The 21,214-nt window shown below is 43.7% G+C and overlaps 3 protein-coding genes across 15 annotated transcripts in view; 2 read left to right on the top strand and 1 right to left on the bottom strand.

Annotated features, from left to right (window-relative positions):
• Nucleotides 1-17: 17 nt before the first annotated feature.
• Nucleotides 18-2,124, top strand: C9H12orf76 (chromosome 9 C12orf76 homolog). Its single transcript, XM_041126074.1, has 2 exons — nt 18-206; nt 359-2,124. Exons 1-2 carry the CDS (start codon nt 98-100, stop codon nt 442-444), a joined length of 195 nt encoding a protein of 64 aa, XP_040982008.1. The 5' UTR covers nt 18-97; the 3' UTR covers nt 445-2,124.
• Nucleotides 2,125-3,478: 1,354 nt separating this feature from the next.
• ANKRD13A (ankyrin repeat domain 13A) lies at nt 3,479-18,926 on the bottom strand. 5 transcript variants are annotated; one of them, XM_041126068.1, is made up of 16 exons: nt 18,808-18,926; nt 17,780-17,887; nt 15,309-15,441; nt 15,050-15,174; nt 14,563-14,608; nt 13,733-13,876; nt 13,106-13,301; nt 11,947-12,013; nt 10,421-10,502; nt 9,616-9,674; nt 8,556-8,692; nt 8,022-8,179; nt 7,424-7,537; nt 6,524-6,675; nt 6,223-6,287; nt 3,479-5,410 (listed from the first exon to the last, which is right to left on the bottom strand). In XM_041126068.1, exons 2-16 carry the CDS (start codon nt 17,876-17,878, stop codon nt 5,212-5,214), a joined length of 1,776 nt encoding a protein of 591 aa, XP_040982002.1. In that variant the 5' UTR covers nt 17,879-17,887; nt 18,808-18,926; the 3' UTR covers nt 3,479-5,211. The 5 variants fall into 5 exon arrangements, with proteins under 5 accessions (XP_040982002.1, XP_040982003.1, XP_029880962.1 ...); XM_041126069.1 differs by lacking the exon at nt 18,808-18,926 and adding an exon at nt 18,382-18,784; XM_030025102.2 differs by lacking the exon at nt 18,808-18,926 and adding an exon at nt 16,454-16,517 and having other exon boundaries at nt 17,780-18,314.
• A 136-nt stretch (nt 18,927-19,062) lies between these two features.
• Nucleotides 19,063-21,214, top strand: part of GIT2 (GIT ArfGAP 2) — a 34,976-nt gene continuing 32,824 nt past the window's right edge. For all 9 annotated transcript variants that reach the window (XM_030025084.2, XM_030025089.2, XM_030025092.2 and 6 more), the window contains exon 1: nt 19,063-19,224. In XM_030025084.2, coding sequence (XP_029880944.1) covers nt 19,173-19,224 — 52 coding nt within the window. In that variant the 5' untranslated portion in view covers nt 19,063-19,172. The remainder of the gene's footprint in view (nt 19,225-21,214) is intronic.

A 21,214-nucleotide genomic window follows, 5' to 3' on the forward strand; every position in this document is an offset into this window, starting at 1 on the left:
GCGGGGCGGCAGGAAGAGGAAGGGCCGGGCCGGGCGCACAAAGGCCGGGGGGTGGTGGGGCCGCCGGTCAGTCTGTCTGTCTGTCGGTCTCTCGGCGATGGTGCTGGCGGCGGTGCGGGGCTGGGCGCTGGCGGCGCTGGCCCTGCTAGCCCCGGGCCCGGCGGAGCGCAGCCGGCCGTACGCCGTGCTGCAGAAGCAGAACCTGGGTAAGGAGCGGCAGGGCGGCGGGCACCTTTCTGCTTGTTTTTCGGTGGGTTTTGTTTTGTTTTGTTGTTTGTTTTTTTTTAAAGCTGATTTGGGGGAAGTGTCGTGGGGGGCGCGTTCAAATCCTAACCTGCCTTCCTCCCTCCTCCCGCAGTGCTGCTGGGCAGCATCCTCAGCGCCCTGCTGCTCACCATCATCCTCATGGCCGTCTGCGTCTACAAGCCGGTCCGGCGGCGGTAACCGAGCGGGACCCGGCGGGTCCGTCGTGGAGAAGCGCTGCCGGTCCCGCCTGGTTCTCCTGCCTGGCACCCAGCCGTCCCACCGCCTCCCCTGCCCACGACTGGGGACGCCCCAATGTTGCGTGCACAGCTCTTCATCCACGCAACATCGCGTGGCTCCATCGGGAACGGCTCTCCATCCATGCGACATCGGTGGCTCCATCATGACGTCACTTTCGATGACAGTATGGCCGGGTGCTGGAAATCACACCCCAGTCCTCCACAAACTTGACCCCTGGACCTCCCGGGAATGCTTCCGCAGCAAACCGGGTTGGGTTTGAGCAGGGTCTGTAGCAACACACCTTCCTCCCAAAACGCAGTGTTTCAGCGAGGCTGATCTGACACGATGCGCTCAAGAGCATCCCTGGTGTGTGTGTGTGTGTACCCGGAGCCTGGGGAGGCTGTGGGGAGCTCGACCGGCCGTGATGCCCATTCCGATCAGTGCCTGGGGAACCAAACCTCTGGGTCGGCACAAGAACCAAGCCAGACTACCAACATCGCCGTCTGACAAGCAGGCCCGCGCACTTGATTACACCACATCTAGTTTTGCTTTCTGATTAATTTGGTTCCTTGCTTGAATCTTGAGTCTTGAGGGTTTGTAGTGCAGCCTTCAAATACAGTCCAAAGGCAAAAGCTCAGCCACCTACCGCAGCTGCAGGGGTCTGGTATGTGCTTACCTCTGAGCAGAAATACTGAAGCATGAACAGATCTGGTGTAGCTGTTCAGGGACAGGCTTGTCATTCCTCATGTTATTTGCTTTAACTCTTAGGTGAATACCCCCAAGAAGCCTTGCACCAAAACTGCCATGCTGAACCTGTTCCAAACTGGGGAGTGGGTGAGGGTTTCCAGCTTGTGCTGAGCACTCCTCTCCTTGCAGGTGGATTTGTGCTCCTGAGCAGGTGACTGTCCTACTGGAAACGGGAGCCTCCAAAAGTCTGCAAGCCAGGCAGATGCTCGAGACTGCTGGGCTCAGGCTCTCTGGAAGTTTGTTGTGTTTAAGCTCCGGACAGACCTGTTCTATGCATTTTCAGTAATGAATTCAAGGGTTTACACTGAAATCACACTTGCATATGAATGCTGCTATTTTGTTTTGCACTGCTATGAGTAGTAACTGGATTTTGCTTATTAAGTATTACTTTGGTATTTAACATAGGGGTGTTTTGGCTAGTAATTTATTTAGTGTTTTAAAACTTAACTTCTAGAACAATTGTGTTGACTCATTCTCTAAAATGTTATGCTGCATCTGACATGTTTTCTGTTCACTCTGTTTTAAAGGATGCTGACCACTCTCATTGCAATGGGGGATTTTCTTTGCTGCTGCTCTATTAGTAAAGTGACAGTAGGAGGCTGGCCTAGAACAGATCTAGTTGCTAATCTAAGTGAAACAGAAGTGAGGAAGCAAGGTAACACTCTTCTATTGCTTTCTGGTCCTTTTCTTTTTGATCACTGGCCCTGTACCACTGATTTTTCTCAGCCCTTCATCTGATGTAAAACTTGGCCTGTAGCTGTGTGCTGTTCACAGGGGGGTGGATGCTGTAGCTTGCAGCTGCAGCTCTGAGTTCCCGGGAGCAGCATTCTTGTTTGCGTTCATTCTTCACTCCCTGCTATGTCCCTTTGTACAAATAAAAAGCTAAGTAAACAACCCAGGACTCTCTTATTTATTCATGGATGTTCTGTTTGTTATTAAGTCAGCTGTATGAAGGGATGAGGCAGTCCCATTTCCCACCTCCGATAATCTTACAGTTCTTACCCCTTTTCAATGGCAAGGGAACAGGGGCAGGACAGCAGTGTGATATTAACAGCTGGGTGAAGCCCCTGTTTTCATGAATGTTAATTAGCAAGGAACTGTTAACAGTAAACTCAAAATGAAAGCTCACCCTACAACCGTAGTGCAGTCCCCAGCAGACATTAACAGGAAAAGTTCAGTTAACTCAGTTATGAAGACTATTTTGAATCTGAAGTCAGCCAAAGCAGCGTAAGGATTTCCAAATTAAGCACATCACGGATTATTGTTGTACACAGCCCACCTACTTGAAAAAATAGTCCAAAAGCGCAAAAAAAACTCCCCTGCTTAGCCTCACTTTCAGGAACAAACAGCAGTGACACTGTGGAAACAGCATCAATTTAAAGAATTTTAAAAGCTAGTTATAGTTTTAGAACAAACTACAGCTATTTGTAAATCTGAGCTTCTCCCTTCCTACATAAGCCTCAAACTTCCTTGGAAAGAGAAGGTGGACTCAGCTTTTATATAGCAGTCTCAGCATTAGTATTACATGTACTATGCACCCCTTTGCTGCTGTTACAAGAAGGTACACACAGAAACTAATGCAGAGCACTGAAGTCCTACCACCACCCTGCCTTTCATTGCCTTAAAACTGTCTGTATTGTACTGATCCCTGTTTTCAGAACAGGGAGACTCACAGGTTAGCTGAAAATGTCAGAAAAATGTTTCCAGGGATTTCAGAGTAAACCAGAACTATCCTTGATAGATGATAATGTCACCTTTAATGTACAAAAATGCAACAAAAAGGCAGATAAGGATAATTATTAAAGTTACCACCTTAGAAAAACACAATCGTGTGTGTAGTGTAACATTGTGCAGTATCTTTTGTTTTTTCTTCCAGCACACACAGAGGAGCAGAGGATACTTTTTATCCACATAGTGTAAGATGTAAGCTAGGGTTTAAAAAAAAGGAGCACTTGCTTGAGGGAAGCTGGGCCTTCTAGTTTAGATGAAATGATGCAAATGTCACAGAAAGCAAAAAAAAAACCAAAACAAACCCCCAAACAAAACAACCCAAAAACTCACCACAGATTTTTTTTACAGTCCCAGACTAAGAAGCAGGAACATAACAAAACTTGAATTGAAACTGCTCAATATTCTTTAGTTTACAATATAAAAAACAGAACAAGACAGCTTTAAAAAAAAAGATATTTCCCCCGCCACGTAACCTTTGAAATGCTTAATAGAAAAAAAATCCACAGTGGCAGACAGATGGTTTTATAAAGGCAACAGCACTCTTTATTTCCGCTGGAGGAAAAACCCACAGTTTCATCTCCTACCTCAGAACTTCGTCCAGAGCTTAATGCAAGGCTTATTCCCTTTTTTTCAACTGTGAAAGTCCCAGTAATCCCCTTTTCAAAGAAAGATGCAATTCTGACATAGACCACTGCCACTGTGCAAGAAAGTCAACATTCCTGCAAACACCAAATAAGCTATTTAGGGATGCAAGCTGTATCATTAAACAAAAACAGTGCAGATATACCAGTTCTAGCGTACACTGAAGGAATTTTAATCATTTGCTATGTAGAACAATGGATTATTGGTTTAAAATAGGATTCCAAGTTACCAACCACCTCACTGGTTATGATCAAGTCCATGTTATAGTGATTTTATACTGGTTAATAGTTGGTCACACAGAACTGCCCTGTTTTGCCCAAGGAACAAGTGCAGGATTAGGTAGCAAGATCAGACCATAGGTACCAGAGGATCTTCATGCTTCTGCCAGCCACAACAGAGGAATATTGCTCACTTTTAACTACTGTAAGGCTTTCCCGTGGATATACATTGCATACTTGTGGAGTGCACTTGAGAGTCACAGTGTAAGTACTGTAAACACCGACAGAAGTGCAGATAAAATAGCTACAAATATATTGTATGACGAAAGACCTGAGGAAAGCTAGTTAAAACATACTTGCAAATTGTTACAATACCATTTTTATGAGTGTAGTCATATTGGCTTGTTTTAAAATCAATAAAAATATTCAGATAAAAAAATATATGTATTCACATGAAGGATGAGCATTTGAATTTTAAAAAGCAACACACGTTTCCCTTTCAGATGACAGAATTAAAACTTATCTTTCAGTAAGTATACATTAAAATTTCACCTGATTTTTTTTCTATTTGAATTTAGCACCCGCACACAGGCACGCACTCATGCACACACACCAAGTGATCGCAAAGAAGCACCTGTATCTATCACTTATTTTCTTGCTGCCCTCTGACTATGGGAACTAGCTGGTTTTGAATCACAGCAGAAACTGCTACTTTACTAGACAGATGGTCCCATTTTAGGATCTAAAATTCTACTGGCTACTTGTCCTTTTTCAGAAAGCACTAGTTTAATCTTGAGCTTGGATTAGCTGTTCAAGTATAAAATTATCCCTCTTAAGCAGGAGCACATGATAAAATATCAGTAACTAGAGAAGAGATAATCACAAATAAACAAAACTAACAGAAAACATCTGTCAGCATGAAGCACTACCCTATGTGTGTATATGCATATAGATACTCTTCCATGTAATGACTGGAAAAAACAGACAATGGCTTTGGATTATTCAGAAATGACTAAGCAGATGAGTATTTCTTTGGTAAGTAATGACGTTTCCCTCCTGAATTCCCCATAAATCAAGTTTTCAAGCTTTACTGCAATCCTATATCCTGATGCTAAGCAAAATTTCTATCTGCTCTTCAATAAATACGTTTAGATAAAAACTTTTCCTTCAAAGCTAAGACCACATGGTTGGGGAGCCAAATGCAGAGTCCCGTGATCTGAAACTCCCTCAAACAAAAATAAATCAGCTTTTTGTAGCTGATGATGCCAACTTAGAAGGCAGGTGAAATGTTTACTTAAGCAATCCAGGAGTGGTCTTCAGACTGATAGCTCTGAAAGCCTTCAGTTTTATGCAGATTTGGTCATCCTTATTTCAGAAGATGGCTAAGCAGTTATTTTTCCACAAGAGAAAGCTGTAAAACTTGCTGAAGCTCTGCATCTTCCTCTTCACGACGTTGCTTCTCCCGTTCCTCCTGCTCTCGGACAGACAACTCCATGGCAAGCTGCAAGTCTTTTTCAAAACTGGAAGGTTCACTAGGGGTGCTGCAGTGTGAGTTACCTGAGCTTGTTAGATAGCTCTCCTGCAGTGCCCTGAAGGAGAAAAAGAACTTCAAGAAGTAAGAGGAACATAGCCTATTTCACATTTCCTGCAACAATCCTTCCTAGCAACTGTTTTCTAACTGCAAACCTGAAAATCTCTCCCCAGAGAGCAGAAAGCAGTTTTCAGTATAAGAGAGCAATTGTTCTAACATCCATAAAACTCCCAGTGTAAAACCTGTTCTTTGAAGGTTCCTCAGAATCTTTCATATGTACTAACAGTTACATTTTCAATGGGCTTCTAAAAGCATTCTCACCTGGTTCAAAGGTAACGTGATTTTCCATGTACAAAAGAATGAAAAGGATGCAGTTCTTTGTGCGCACAAAGATTTCTTTGCACTTAACTGCAGGAAGACCCCACAGATACCAGACCATATTCTCAAGGGTCCATTAACTATATGTTGCTAAGTTTTTAAGGATTATATAATGATTTTGAAAAGAAAGAAGAGCTACCCTGAAGTGTGCAGCATCTAATAAACAAACATTCAACCCAGAGGGACCAAATTCACAGTTTTTAAGAGCAGAACAGAAGGACTGTGTTTATTTGTTGGGTAAAGAATCTGTCACGTGCGCAGACCAGTCCCACAGCCGAGCTAAAGAGCTCTACTATATAAGCCAGGGAGGCCTAGTTTAGAATCCTTGCTTCTTGGAAAAGTAAAAGTTAGAAGCAGCACAAGAAAGGAGACCTCGAGTTCTCTGCATCTGCTACCTACATACACAAAAAAACCTGCAAAATTGCTTCATGCTACTGTTGGAAGTATTTTTGCTCCGTCACTGCAGGGCTTGATGTGAAAAAAATTAGTTACCTCTGATACTGTATATTGAAGTCCTGTGAATACGCAACTGCTCCATTGGAATGCACCCCCACTTCCTAGAAATGGGGAAAGACAGACAATTCCACAGCAGTTAACAGATCTGCAGTGCAACTCACTGAAAGGTAACTCTTAAATCACTCTTATTTCTTCTGAAATACATTATTGTATTTTTCTCTTCTGAGGTTCTTAGAAAAATAGGTCCTACATTGGTTTAATTCAGAGATGCAGCTATCACTGCATAGTCCTTATCAAAACTGTCAGATCTGCACTGCACAGATTACAGTACACTTACTTGATTTCCACCGGATTCCAACAAACTCTGCTGAATAGCAAACTGCATGATCTCGTTATCTTCATCCTGCACGTGTATGTTCCTACCGTCATCTTGGATGTGGTAAGATTTGGGGATCTCAAACACTGACTGGTCAACCTCAAAATTAGCACCTAAAGAAGCCAAATATACTTACAAACATGACATAGTATATTTTTACAAGTTGTGAATTAAAAAATTCTGAAGAATGTTTATGCATGATTAAGTTCACTCCAAAAATTCAGATAAACCACCTGGCTAAATATACCAACAGGCTCTGAAAGACTGCTGTGGCAAACAAGCACAGCAGTAAGACAGAATGCAGGGTCTTTCTTTAGGATGCTGGCAAGTCATACAAATAAAACCAGTGTGCAGCAGAGCGCTAAGGTGGCTGAACTCTGACAAAACCAGATGGGGAAAAAAAAAAGGTTGCAAAAGAGAAATACCACAGTGGCTTTTCTGAGGTTATTCCTAATGAACTGGTCTGCAACAGCTCATAGGACAGAGTATCACTGGATATATGCAGTCATAAGCTTTCTGCTCAAACGTAATCCACTCTTTTCTGAAAGGGCATGCAGACTTAGCTGTCACTTACAGCAATTTTGTATTCCACTTCCCATAGCAATAGCTTGCACCAGAATTTAGACCTCAAAATACTTGGGAAAACTTGTTAGAGCTCAGTTTAGTCAGTCTGGCAGGCATGGAAGGGGCAGAATGGTTCTGTATGATCAGTATCACACACCCCAGATCAGCTCTAATACCTTGCAGCTTCCTCTCACCTGTGAATGTTTCATTCTCTGCAGTTAACCCATTTCTCTCTTCTGTGCATTACACTGACAAAAATGTAAACAGGTGCGATCACTGCATCTTTCCACTCCTTACCTGAATCACACTGTGCACCTCCAACCATTTGTGATGATGTTTTGTCAGCCGTCCTGCAGCCATTGACATTTTCAAATGTAATTCGGGCATTCAGCACATGGAATAGGGGAATTTCTGCAAGAAGGAGTACAAGATTTCTGTCAAAAAGAGAACTCTTTCATTCACTTCCACATCTACAGCCACATCAAACCCATACACATTTATTGAATATATTCCACAAGCAGCATCCCATAATGACAAAGTATATAGTAACTCACTTCACCAAGAAGTTGCCCTTACTCATTCTCACTGTCTCTCTAAAGCTCTTACAATAAAATTTGCCAAATCTAAGGCATTGAAGCTAAGACGAAAGGGCTAGCAACAGCTCATTCTTACTGAAATGATACTGTCTTTAAAATTATACTTCTGTACTGGTCATTCAGAATTTGGATTCAATGACCCCAGATGTACAAGACAATGTATGTCTGGGTTCTCAGCTCTAGATATCAGTGAGATGATTAGTAAAAAAACTAACATGGTTTTTGTAAATATATGCTGCAAAACCAATAGAAAGAGTGTAAATGAAGAAGATGCTACAATAAAGATTGCTAAATATTACCAATTTTGACAGGAAATCCTGGTGGAAATTCCAGAGTGATGAAATCCCTAAGTCTGGCAAAATGAGCACTAGTTCTGGCCATCAGATCAATGATTGGAGTGACTTGTTCCATAAGAGACAAGGGAAACTCTTCACTCATCCACAAGGTTGCTTTAAATCTTAAAGAGAAAGTTGCATAAAACCATCCTAAGTTTACAGTTTAGGAATAGATGCAAAGCAAAACACACAGCATTGTCACCTGCTTCATATATTTCAAAGAGTCAGAACAGTTACTGCTCTGAGGAACAAAACCATATTCCTGGTCAGACCAAAGGCAAAGCACAGGAGGTTACTAACAAGCTACAGCACTAGTCCAAACATTTTCTTTGACTTAGTGGAAGAAGAATTAGACTATAGCTGAATACTTCAAGATCTCTCTTTTGATTAATTTTGACAGCTGGGGGAAAACCACACTGGGTATTTGTAAAAATGGTTTCCAGAGATTAGATGACTGGGAATAGACAAACTAGAAATAGTTAAAATTTTATTTCTCACTTCTGCGTTCGAATGGTGACTTCTTTCGGTCTTCCTATGTCTCTACCTTTCAAATCAAATTCTGGGTCAAAGTATTCCTCCAGAGTAATAGCAGTAGGATTGTTACTTGCAGCATACTCTGTTGTCTTGGTTGTACTCTATAAGGAAAGAGAAGGGAGGGGTGGTGGGGAAAGTATGGAACAAATACACAGTGGCTACTACAAGAAACTTTTAAGTTACCTCTTGTGAAGTAACTCACTCTCTATTTTAGACACCAGCAAGACATAGCCATAAATACAAGCACACATATTTAGACTGCTTTCTACTGAGGTTAAAAATCTCCAAGTGTTTTAGAGACAGGAAAAATCTACTTAAATACTTTAAACCTAGAAACCAACCAGAAATGCACACACGAGCTACAGCATTATTAGGCTCCAAATCCTTTATTAAAGGCAAAACTTTGATGAGGTATTTGAAACAAAAATCTCTAGATCTGTGCAAGATCTGCAACACCATCCTGATACAGAGCCAGCAGTTGGCAAATTTATTATCTACTGTACTTAAGTATATACAGATGCAAGGGAGTTTCTAAAGCCATATTGAAATCATTATCAACACATTTCAGAACAGCAGAGGATATATGGTTTTCCTCCGAGTTGCTGAAGAGCAGCGTGCTAACATGTCACTTCATCCTCTCATCATATCTTTGCCTGATGATCGCTATGCTAGCACCATCTCCCAGCTGAGGTTCCTGCAGGTCTGTGGACATGTCTTCCCAGATTACTGGTGGGTTGCCGCTAAGATCTGTGCTTGCTCAGATTTACTGCCTCTGCTCACAACCCAGCTCTTGCTGTGCTAACGGATTCTATGTCTTTTTCATGAGCGTTCAGAAGGAGGTACCTGCTATTCATACAGAACATTTGAGCACTTAAAAACAAAAACATTCTCAGGGAAAATTTAAAACTCATCATCAAAATTGCTGCCAAACGAAGGAAACAAGAGGCAATTCCACACACCTAGAATTCCTACCGGCACAGATCTCTGCACTGCAGTGACCTGTTTCAATGTCAAAGACACCCACCTGCGCACCATACTCATGCTCCACTGTACCCAGAAATGATTCCAGAGGGTTCCTGTCAGCTTCAGATAACAGGAGGGAAAAAAACAAAAAAATCTATTACTATTAATTAGCAGTAAAATTTACATACACACCAGGATAAAAAGCAAGGCTTCTAACCCAAAGTGAAGTAAGCTGTTAATACTTTCTGTAAGCTATACCAGGCAAGCCCAGGACCTAAAGCTGACAGTATAAAACTGGTACAATACAAAGAATAGAGGCAAAGATTTTTCAGTGGTTTCTATAATTAGGAGATAGCTTTATTATTCACAGTGCCTCTCCTCCCGGGCCCCCAGGGTAGGCCAATGAAGGGCAGTGTTTCCATACGAAGTTACTGGCTGGTCACCCTTTACTCTAGTTTAGATACTAGAAAAAAAATTAGTGGACCAAAACAAAACAAAAAGTCCAAGCAAACAAAGCCTACATGAATCTTGTAATCATGGCCAAAGCGAAATAAAGGCATGAATACATTCCAGAACAGGAAAAAGCATGGAAAAGTGCAGCCTTTTAACTTTCAATAAACTTTCAACAGTTTTGAAGGGCTCTTCTTTCCTCTAAATACAGCTAGGATAAATACTGGTTCATTTGTAGGTTAGGAGTCAAGTAATGAGCGACCTCAGACACACAACATGTGAAAGTAAAGCAGGGTGAAGTCAGCAAGAAAAGTATTTCCCTTGTCTACCTGCCCAGTTCTTCTGCAGTCACGCAGAGAAGGCATCAGAGAGCCAAAAGGTTCTACTTATTTCCAGTTATCCTATAGGAAAACTACCTTTATATCTTTTCTTCTCCTCTTCTGTTAAATGTTCCGTTCTGATTTTTGTGACCACATTCACATTGTTTGCAATGTATACCTTTAAAAAAAAAAAAAAGTACAAGGACAAAAACCAAAAAGCATCACAGGTTAAAAAAAAAAGAGTTCTCTCTAGTAAAACACCATGTACACAAATCTAAAGACAGAATAAATCAGCATGGATCTGCCTCTCATGGACAAAGATCTTAATTTTTAACATACAGGTGATCAACAGGAAATGCTGCACTTCGATTTTTCTATTCGCTTTGGTATAATGGAAATTCTACATAATATAATCTTGACAGACCTATGCTAAGGCTGAATCTACATGCCACCTGCTGGGCAAGTTGATAAAATAAGAAACCCTGCAAATCATACATCATATTCTCTCCAGACAGCATTAATCTCGCAAGCATCCTGTGCCAAAAGAATGGCAAAGGAGTTTGGTCATCAGCTTTGATGACAACAGAAGTCAGCCTTTCAACCAAGTTCCTGGAATGCACATTTACACTTTTAAATATGCTTTCATAACTAACCAAACCAACCTCAAGACTAGACAGACATTTCCAAGCCTGCTGGAAAGAATCCCCACCTGGGCAGAGATTTTAAGAGACAACGGGGAGGAAAAGTCAGATAACGCTATTCCTAAACAGAGGTCACTCGTAAGACCTTCCAAATGAAATTTAGTGATAGTTTAATTCTGCAGGAACACTAATGAACCCCATGTCCAACTGAATAGTCCTGCAGTCTTACCAGGAAAAGCCTTCATATAAAAGTCGAAAGCTATTCAGCATTTATTCTTCTGTTAAATGAAATTACAAGATGTGATTTATTGCACAAATTCCAAAACCTGGAGTAAACACAGACTTATGAATCAGGGAAGTTAATTCTTTTGATTCTTAACTTAAATTCCTAACACGGTAAGGCTGTAAAGCCATCTTCAAAAATATTTCACCAAAGTGAAATGGAAGACAAAAACAGTGTCACATGGAACAAATCTGAGCAACTGTATGACTCACGAGCATGGTCAGGGTCTTTAATTTACCAGCAGTCTCTTATTACTTGAATTCATGATGTAATTCATGGCAGCAGGAGGCTGTTATTTCCCAGCAATACTGTTACTAGAGAGTGCTCAAGGCACTTCACCAACGGGTTCCTCATTTTTTAGACAGTGAAAGAATGACTATTCAAGAATGAGTTAAACTCCAGTTTTTGGATGGAAGGGAGTTCTAGCAGTTATGCTGAATCTTTTGCCCCTCTTCTCCTGAAATGCTTTGATCCTCCCTCTCCCCTAAAGCCCCTGCTGATGTTCCTGCGTACAGGCCCCATCCCTCCCACAAGCTTGGCAGCCCTGAAGCTCCTCACTCCTGCCCAGTTCTGCTGGCAACACAATAAAGCTCTCGATTGGAAGTTTTTAAGACCTGAAATATTTAGGAAATAAAGGCAAAACACAACCAGACTTCAGTTAGCTATAAGACCTCTTAATAGAATAGAATGGGCTTTACCTTTGCTTCATAACCATTTACGCCTTCTGCTTTTTCTGTCCTCCATACCCAGAATCCAGATGTGGTTCTGACAAAAAGTGAACACCACAAGCATCTATACAGTTGCATTTCTACACAATCCCCAGCCCGTTTTTTCTAAAATTGTTTTGAAACAACATTTGATAGCTTCTTTGATTATTAACCCCAGACAAAAGCACAGGTCAATCTGTCCTCACCCACACCAATCACAGGAGGGCCGAGGAAGTCACACTGTTTCTGTTCTTATTCAGTCCATGGCCAAAGTGCAAAGGCTCAGACAGAGATTTTAGATTGAGATGTGGATACCTGAGCCACAGAAGACAGCCTAAAAACTTACCGAATTATTTTGTCCAACAGCCTGGGCATGGCAGCTTTTAACACACAGTTTAATTTCAAAAGTAACCTGTCACTGCAATTTGGGGAACTGGATAGTAGGAATAATTCTAAGAAATCTTATTTTCTGGATGTGTAGATGCTGCAGTTACTAAGGCTCAGTGAACATCACAGGGACTAGTTCTGGGCAGCTTTGAAAGGGTACTAAATATTCAGGAGAAAGATGCTGGAATTATACAGCTCGCTTTGAAAACACTTGTTTTGTATGATCATAGGGGTAGTTTACTGCATTCACAGAGCACTCCAAAAGGAGCTTCATAAAAAGGATTGTTTGAACCAAGCTGACAGATTCCTAGATAAACACGTGTAGTAAACAAGGAAGACAAATGTGTGTCTGTGGAAAGACACACTATACACGTATTTTTATTTAAAGCATTAATGTAAGATTTGACTTACTTAGCTACAAGACGCCAAGTTCTTGCCCATTAGTTTCAGCACTATACATAAAGATTTGGGTGAAATGCAAACTTGTAATTGGACATTAACGTGGATCTCACTAATATGATAAACTGGAAGTTTCCTGCAAATCAGTTCTTTCAACTGGAAACTTTTTGCCAAGCAATAGTGGCAAGCTAACCAAGTCAAATTTCTTCACCTACTGGTGTGTGAAGTTTAAAGTGATTTCAGATCTAGCCCTAAAAGTTTTTATTACCAGGGCTTTTGAGAGTTTGTCTTTAAAGCTTTATTGCAGGTATGACCATCCATAATCTTGAAGTGTGTATTTGTTAAGAGAAACTTTGTATCTTACCTTTCAAAAGCAATATTTTTTGTATCAAGGCACGTATTAATAATTGGAGATGTAAGGCGTCTTTCCACATCTTTTCTTTTTGGTGTCATAGATCCCAATGTCAAACGCTTCATGTGTTGGGAAATCTCAAAACGCTCCGTTGTAACAAACTTATCATCATGATTGATCTCAATTAGTTCTGCCCAACCTCCAGTATCTGTTGGAAATGGTACACCTTAGTCTAAAAAAAAACTTCGCAACAGTATTCCAAAATGAAAAACTGTATGTCAAATCAGGGTGGATGCTAATTCACTGTATTTTGCGCTCAGCTGAGATCAAATTTGAACTGTATCTAAAATTATTCGGGGGCCAGGAGAACAGAAGGGGGAAAACTAAGTAAAAGACTGAAGTCAAATTTTAGCCCTATTACCAAATTTTGACCTCAGATTTACTCAAAGGAAAGATATTAAGCCATTACGTTAAACCACAAAACAGTATCTCTAGGAGACAGTCACAGAATGTATGTATAAAACTTTTATAAAATTTAGTACTCAGCCTCAACAGGTCTTTTTGTGCAAAATTGGGATTTCTCATTGTGGCTCTCGTAGTATTTGGTGATCAATGGTACAGCCATGATAAAATATTTACCTTCTCCCTTGAAAATTAAACTACGCCTTCCTCTCTCCCAGCTCATATTTTCAAAGCCTAGTAAGGTGATATCAACACGCAGCTTGGCACCACTTTTCCAGATGCGGCAGACATCACTTGGACAAACTCTAGAAACCAGTGGGACTATAAAAAAAAAAAAAGAGAAAAATGTAAATAGAAAATATTCAAGAGACTAAGCGCACAGGAAGTCTGAACTCAAGCAGAAGCTATATCCCTGACACAGGATTGCGCAGTACTACGATCATTATTCCAGAGGAGGTGAGATACTCATCTTTAGCTTTAAGAACAATCAGCCTAGGGACAAAACCCACCAACTTTAATTTAAAGATGAACATGAAAAGGAAGAAGACATTAGTTCAGACTAAAAGATGTGAAATGGCATAAACCCTACCTCTTAGCAATCTAATAGTTAGCTGTTTGGAAAATTAAGTCAACTCTAAGGCCTAGCATTCATTCCTTTAGAAGAAAAGGAGGTAGTTCCCAAGTAGTCTGTGCATCTATGTATGAGATATATATCACTGTCTTAGTCATCAACTAAGGTAAACAAAATCCCAAGAAGTCTTCAGCAATTCTAACAATGGCTACACTCTCCATTAAAAAAAAAAAACAAACAAAACCCAACAAATAAACCAAATATACAGGAAACAAAGCATAACTGTGCAACAAAAATATAAGAGGTTATTCTGAGAGGTGAAGAGGTAAGTATTCTGGGGAGCAGATATTTGTCTGCATATCCGTCGTGACATTTTTACATAAGCAAGTCCCTTTGTCTACAGTTTAGAAGAGGTAGCAGTGACCAGGATTCTTACCCCAGCTAGTGAACTCCCATTTCATTTCCACATAAAAGTCAGGAGTCTGGAGAAGGAAAATACTTTATGAATACCTCATGAAATAGTTTTATTCTAACATTCAGTACAGCATTTCTCGTGAACGTTTTAGATAAAGGAAAGCAAAAAAAGAACAGAACTCAAGACACGATAAATGAATGTTAAAAAAACGAAATTGAAACTAACAAACATAAAAGTCATTGGCCTACCACTACTGCTTTCTGATGAGCTATTCTTCCTTATTTTACTATAGGAGCAGTAACACCTTCAAGATTCAGCGTCCAGTGTTGGAGTTCATGACTAAGGATTTCAAAGTCAAGTCAAGGAAAAAGTCTCCATCTCCCACCACGCTAGGGAATATGCAAGTTGAAATGAAGAACACAATTGCCCATCTGATTCCAGTTTACTTAACTGAAGTACTTGAATGAGAATTGCAGTCTGGAGTAAGAGGTTTAAACTAAATAATTACCTCATTAATCTTTTGGAGTAATTCAGGAACTCCTCCAAGTGTCATAGAGGTCTGCTGGTAGTCCCGATGCTGCAGAATCATTTGTACCATCTCTGGATCTCCTGTACTGACAGCCTCATGTAAAACTGAAAGAAATCCAGACACAAGGCAGTTTCAATTTGCTTTCTGAGCAAAATACATAATATAAAAGCAGTCAAAATACAGCATCTGCAACTGAAAAGTATTAACACATGACTTCTGTTTTCCAAATTATCTTTACCTGTCCATCCCTGTGCATTCTCTTTAGTTACATCTGCCTTGTGCTGAAGAAGGACTTTGGCAGATTCTATATAACCCAAGGAAACAGCAAGGTGCAACAAGGTCCGGCCTCGTGGATCACGCTGATCAACATCCTGTTGAGTATCCGAGAGAAAAATAATGCTGAAGCTGTCCTATCAAATGCAACTAATCAGAGCACACTGAGAAGAGTTTATATAAACAAAGCTTGTCAGTGGTAATCCAGGGGTCAATATTCCCTAGGTGTTCCCACGTATCAGCCTGTGGTGCACAGCTGACTCAGTTTTCAAGCACTACTGTCCTGCCCTTCCCCACTGAAATAAAAGGAGAAGCAGAACAGGGCCTATAAAACCGACATGGTAAGAACCGGTATCACTGTAAGACATGACTGAGTTCTTGTTAATGCTTCTCGTTTCTTTTTCAATAATTATTTCCCCTTCTATCTCCCTTCAGAAGGGGTCTCTTTCAGGAGAAGATGGGACTTCTAGTCCGTGTGCATTGCACCATGGCCAGTCAACAGCCTGAGAGACCAATAGAGCATTTAACATTATACAACATAATGGGGAGGAGGAAAAAAAAAAGTAACAGGGCATACAACACCAATTTTGTATAGCACTTTTTGAAAGTATAGAAGCAAATGGTATTTTACAAAGCATCCATTTGACTGACACACACAGCACAATGAAGAGTGAGTGCATTTTGTACAAGTCACTAAAAAAAAAAAAAAGAAAAAACTACACAGGCATAAATATCCAAAACATGCAAGCACAACATACTCATACCTTACATATTTTTCACTATTAGCTTAGAGATTTGAAACAGAAGAGCATCTATAACTAAAGGAAAAGTGGAAAGTCAATAGCAGAATAAGAAAGGAAAGTTATTATGCAAGTTAACACGGTTATCTGACAGCATTAAGTTGGAAAGATCACACACAGAGTAAGGAAAACTTCATTTTAAAGCATTCCCTTTTCACTTCTGTGGTGGAATACCAATTAATTTGTTTCCCCACTTCCTACAGCTCCAGTGCCTACTGCACCAACAGGTAAAGGACTCTAAGGCGTCCCTCCCAATTGTCTTTGCTGCTGTTAACCGGTAACCACACATTCTACCTGTCATTTGCCATACCAAGTGCAGCTGGCTAGTGTCTTTTCATTCCCTCACGCACCCTCCAACAGCAAGAAGCTTATCCCTGGGAAGCAGGAGGAAACATATCTTTGGAATACTTTAAAAAAATAAGTTATTTAAAAGCAGATAAAGGAAGTAAGAGACAGACATATTCCACCTTAACATGTTGCTTGTTTCCTTACAGTATAAAGCATTTGAGGTAGGAAGCAGCACTTCATGGGTGTGAACTGCAGTCTCAGACTAACAAGAAGCAGAACGATCTTATTTAATGGCAAACTTTCACAGGCGAGAACTTTATTGAAACAGAAATAAATACAGAGAAGCAACGTGCCAGTAAGGTCAAAGATTTTGTTAAGGAATAAGATCACATGAATTAGATAAAAAGTAACTGCATTCCAAAGATTCTCCTAAAAATAGGACAGGAGCATGCTCTATGCAAGCATTAGTAAATCGTGGTGTACTGTTAGAATTGCAGATAATAGCCACTAGTCAGGAGGTGGCACAGCTGATCTTTGGCTCATATACTTGTGGTGTCAGGTATAATGTAATTAATATGCTCTGCTTCTGCAAACTATACTCCACACTAGCAAATGTCAGAGCTTTTACACAGCATCTCAGCAAGAAGGATGTTTGCTGCTTGAGCTCTGCTGCAGCTTTTCAGACCATTTCCTTACGTCATTACCATTTCTCGCTTAACCATCACAGAGAGGGAACAGCTTTGTATTTTTCTACTCCACAGCATGAAACAATGATCCATTTTTTTACCAGAGATGCTGAAAACATTCCAGCCAGTATAAAAATGCTGCCCCCACAGTCTTGGACAGCAACAAAGCTGTAAGTGCTGGTCCTCAGCAAGCTAAAGGCTGGTTTAATCTTGGGCAGCAGCAGCCACCTTTTCTGCATGTTGACTGCCCATTAAGGTAAGCAGTATTTATTGCTTTTCTGGCACAGAAAAAAAATTAACGTCCATCACATCTGCTCTTCCTGATCTGTTTCAGTGACTCCTAATACTTTCTAAAGAGCTACTCTGCAACCCACATTCGAATGCTCTGAGCACAGCTTTACAGTCAATGTTCAACATCTTACATAACAAAAAGTATACTCCTATGCCTTCTTACATCACTCCCGCAACCACAAATAAATAGGTAAAGAGAAAGAAGCGCAGCAATCCCACAAGCCCAGCAAACAGACCTGGCAGTACCATCCAGGTTACTTCTCTCTAGAAAGGCAGTAAGCGAGGGGCACCAAGCCCTGTACCATGCCACAAGCTCTTTTGGGGCCAACAGCCCCACAACAGCCCCTCTATCGCCTGGGTGTCCCAGTTACCTTGTCCTGTAGCTCCTCGTCCAGGCGCCTGTAGTCATTATTCCAGACCAGGACGTGCAGAGGAAACGTGCTGCTGGCCCTGCCAGGGGAACTCATCATGCCACACACCTGCAGGAGCTGGGGAAGCAGGGTGCCTACCCTCACTGTTCCCCCCTCTCTTTACTTTGGACACCCCAGAATACTCAAGCCCTCACCCCTTAAGCTTCTCCTCTCTCCTGGCACCCACCTGCCCCAGGTGGTGGTGGGGAACACTGGGCCACAACCCCCTACAAACCCTTCACCCCGCTCCAAGGGGTGCCCCATGCAAAATCCCACTCTTGGGGGTCCCCTGCTCTTGGGCACCCCCCCTCAACCCCACGCTACAGAGAGTCTTCTCTGCTCCTGGTACCCCCCTCAGCCCCACACTCGGGGGAGTCCCCTGCCAGCCCACCCACAGCCCCACACTCCGAGGGCCTCCTGCTCCCCTCGGCCCCTTCGCTCCTGAGGGTCTCCCCTGCTCCTGGCCGCCCCCCAGCCTCACACCCCCGGCTGCCCCCGACCTCCGCCTCGCCCCGCCCCGCCCCCCTCCTTCCTGTCTCTCCAGGGCAGCGGCCGGGACGGACCACAGCGCGGCAGGTGCGGGGGGGCGCTCCCCCTCAGAGCCCCTCAGCCTGCCGCCACCGGCGAGCCCACGGAAAGAGGAAGTTGCTGCTCTCCGCCCACCCTGCCCCCGCGCGGGCGGGCAGATGGAGCGCCCCTCCCGCGAGCTACCCCATCGCCCTCCACGCGGAGGGAGGGGGGGAAGCCGGCAGCGCGGCGTTGGGCCGGACGAGGCACTTAGCTCTGGCTGCTCTCCCCTCCCTCCACCGAGCATTGGTTTCGCCCGCTCTGCCGCCGCCGCCGCCGCCATGGTGGGTGAGGGCAGGGCTTGATGGAGAGCAGCCTCTTCCGCCAGCCTGCGGGGCCAGGCGCCCGAAACCTCGTTTCTCCCAGCTCCCCCTGTGCCCTAGTCGGGAGGGGACAGCGAGCAGGCCGGCGCAGCCACTTATGGGAGGTCTCTACGCTTCCCCGCAGAAGCGCAACGCTTCTGTGAAGCCAGAGCGCAGCCCGAGGCAAGCGTCTGCCAGGGACAAACGTGGCCGACGCCGCCGCGGCCACAGCCTCGCCCAGGCTGACTCCCGCCCTTTTGCCAGGAGCGAACATGGCGGCCCGGACCCGCCTCGCACCACCCGCCGTTGTCCTGCGGAACGCAGCCCGGCGCTGGCGTACGCAGCTTGGTGAATAGCGCCGGTGGCGGAGCGGGTGGCGTTACCGTGCGCCTGCGCGCTGCCGCCTCGGCTCGGCCGCCTGGCGGGGGCTGGCGGCGGGGACCCGTTAGCGCGGCAGGAAGCGCCCGGTCCCGCCGCCGCGCACCATGTCGAAGCGCCTGAGGAGCAGCGAGGTCTGCGCCGACTGCAGCGCCCAGGGTAGGCACCGCCGGCGGCCGGGGCCGAGGCGAAGGCACCCCAGCGGCCGGGCGAGCCCATCCCCCTCTCCTCAGACCGGGCAGCGGCGTTTCCCGCCCCCCCCCCGCCCCGCCTCGCCTCAGGCGCTGAGGGGGCGCGGGCAGGTGGCGGCCGTGAGGGGCGGGCTGCGCAGGGGCTCCGCCGCGGCCGCGGCCGCCGAGTCGGGTACCCCGGGGGGGGGGGGGGGGGGCTCCTGTCAGCGGGCCGCCCCCCGGGAGCGGCCCCGGCTGCCCGGGGCGGGGGGAAGGCGGTGCTGCCGGCGCTGTGCCGGGGGGTGTCACCGCCTTGTAGCGGCCCCTCGTCGGCGGGGAGCCGGTTTTGCTGGGTTTGGAGGCGTTTTTAGCGGTTTTGTCCCTATCGGCCTTTTTCTGAAGGACCCGTTTTCGTAGCGAGCGGTGGTGCGCCCAACCCTCTCTTCGGTTCGCTGTAATTTTAGTTTAAAAGCGTACGTACAGGTCGCCCTAGGAGCCCGGCTGTGTCTCCCCGCTGCCCTCTCGGGTCAGCCCCGGGTCCGCGTTGAGGGGCCAGAGCTTCGGGGAACGAACGGGCCGTGGGCAGCGACCACGCTCTGGGTACAAGTAATTCTGAAACTTCTCAGCTTCGGAAGGAGGAAGGCTTACTCAAAGAAGTCTTCTAGTCAGGGAGCTAAAAGGTGGGAGGAGGGTGTAGGCTGGAAATGAAAGGGACAGTGGCGATTTCGGGGGACTTGGGAAGATGAGAGTGGGACTGGCTTTGGAGACCTCCCTTATTCTGAGGGTCAGGGGGAAGTGAAATTTAGACTTGTTAGGTGTGTGACTGGCCCCACAGTGTGGGTTGGGTGTAGGTACCCCAGACTTCCAAAGAACTGGTGTTCTGAGCTGTCTGATAGACTCGGATTGGAAATGTTCAGTGAGCAGCATAGGTTCTGTGCTGACATGCATGTTGTCTGCCTTACACTGCAGATAAGTTTGGGAGTTTATTGAAACAAATCTTGTTTTTAGAAAGTCGGTTGCATCTCCTTTTCTGACCATCTGTGGTTTTGCTGTTCTTATGTTTAAAACTGTCCAGTTCACTTTTTTTTTAATAACTGTATGTATTTATTGTCTTTCCTTCCCAGAGTTATGTTGGTTTTGTTGTTTGTGTTCTGTGCTGGTTCTTCCAATATAAGTACTTATGCAGATACTGAAATTAATTAAAACACTGTAATGTAGATAACATTTGAATGGCCAGAAGATATGTTGTGAGAGAGGGGATAACAACTTTTATAAAATGGGACTTCTGTTTAAAAAGAAAAATTAAAAAATCCCAACTTAACTCCCAGGGAGTTACTTTTATCTTCATATAATTTTGTTTTCACAATAAATAGAGCGTGCGTATCTTACGTAGGCAGTTGTCCCTATCTTATACAAGATAGCATATCTATGCTTTTAAATGTCAGTGGTGTTACGACTCTGAGATAAAGTTGTGTTATTGTGTTCGTATTCGTTAAGCTCGTCAGGACTATGCAGTGTGTCAGAATCACTACTACGGTAATCTTGTAAGCCGGCCTTTTATTTTGTTGTGTCATGATGTTATAGCATTGTCAGATATTTACTTGGTCTTGGTGAAGAAATTTGCTGGGTTACTCATATATATGAAGAAGTCTTAATTTAACCCTTTCTTAAATTAAAAAAAATAAAATCAAACCCTTCTTTTACTTAAACCAGAGACAGTTTGTCCGAGGGGTGGTACGGAGCTGCTACGTGTGCAGCTGTGTCAGGACACCTGGGGGGGACTGCAGCCTTTTCACCCAGATCAGGTGTAGCAAGTACAGAATGCCTGACTGCTGTAATAATCAGTAGTTGCCCCTTGAACTTCATTGATATACACTTTGTTTCTTTGGCAAAGTATGAATAGTTTTCTCTTACATGAGGTGATCTTACGTGTACTTTTCTGGTACACTTCCTATTCTCAGGCAGGAGTTCGCTTTTCA

The sequence above is a fragment of the Aquila chrysaetos genome, chromosome 9 (genome assembly GCF_900496995.4).
Source record: "Aquila chrysaetos chrysaetos chromosome 9, bAquChr1.4, whole genome shotgun sequence".
Taxonomy (NCBI): domain Eukaryota; kingdom Metazoa; phylum Chordata; class Aves; order Accipitriformes; family Accipitridae; genus Aquila; species Aquila chrysaetos.

Bases quoted from the DNA above. Each gene is read 5' to 3' on its own strand.
- C9H12orf76 (XM_041126074.1), top strand. From the start codon at position 98: ATGGTGCTGGCGGCGGTGCGGGGCTGGGCGCTGGCGGCGCTGGCCCTG. The intron at 207-358 runs GTAAGGAGCGGC...CTCCTCCCGCAG, and splicing joins GCTGCAGAAGCAGAACCTGG to TGCTGCTGGGCAGCATCCTC.
- ANKRD13A (XM_041126068.1), bottom strand. From the start codon at position 17,878: ATGATGAGTTCCCCTGGCAGGGCCAGCAGCACGTTTCCTCTGCACGTC. The intron at 12,014-13,105 runs GTAAGATACAAA...ACTTTTTGTCAG, and splicing joins AAAAATATTGCTTTTGAAAG to AACCACATCTGGATTCTGGG. The intron at 6,288-6,523 runs GTAAGTGTACTG...CCCCATTTCTAG, and splicing joins TGGAATCCGGTGGAAATCAA to GAAGTGGGGGTGCATTCCAA.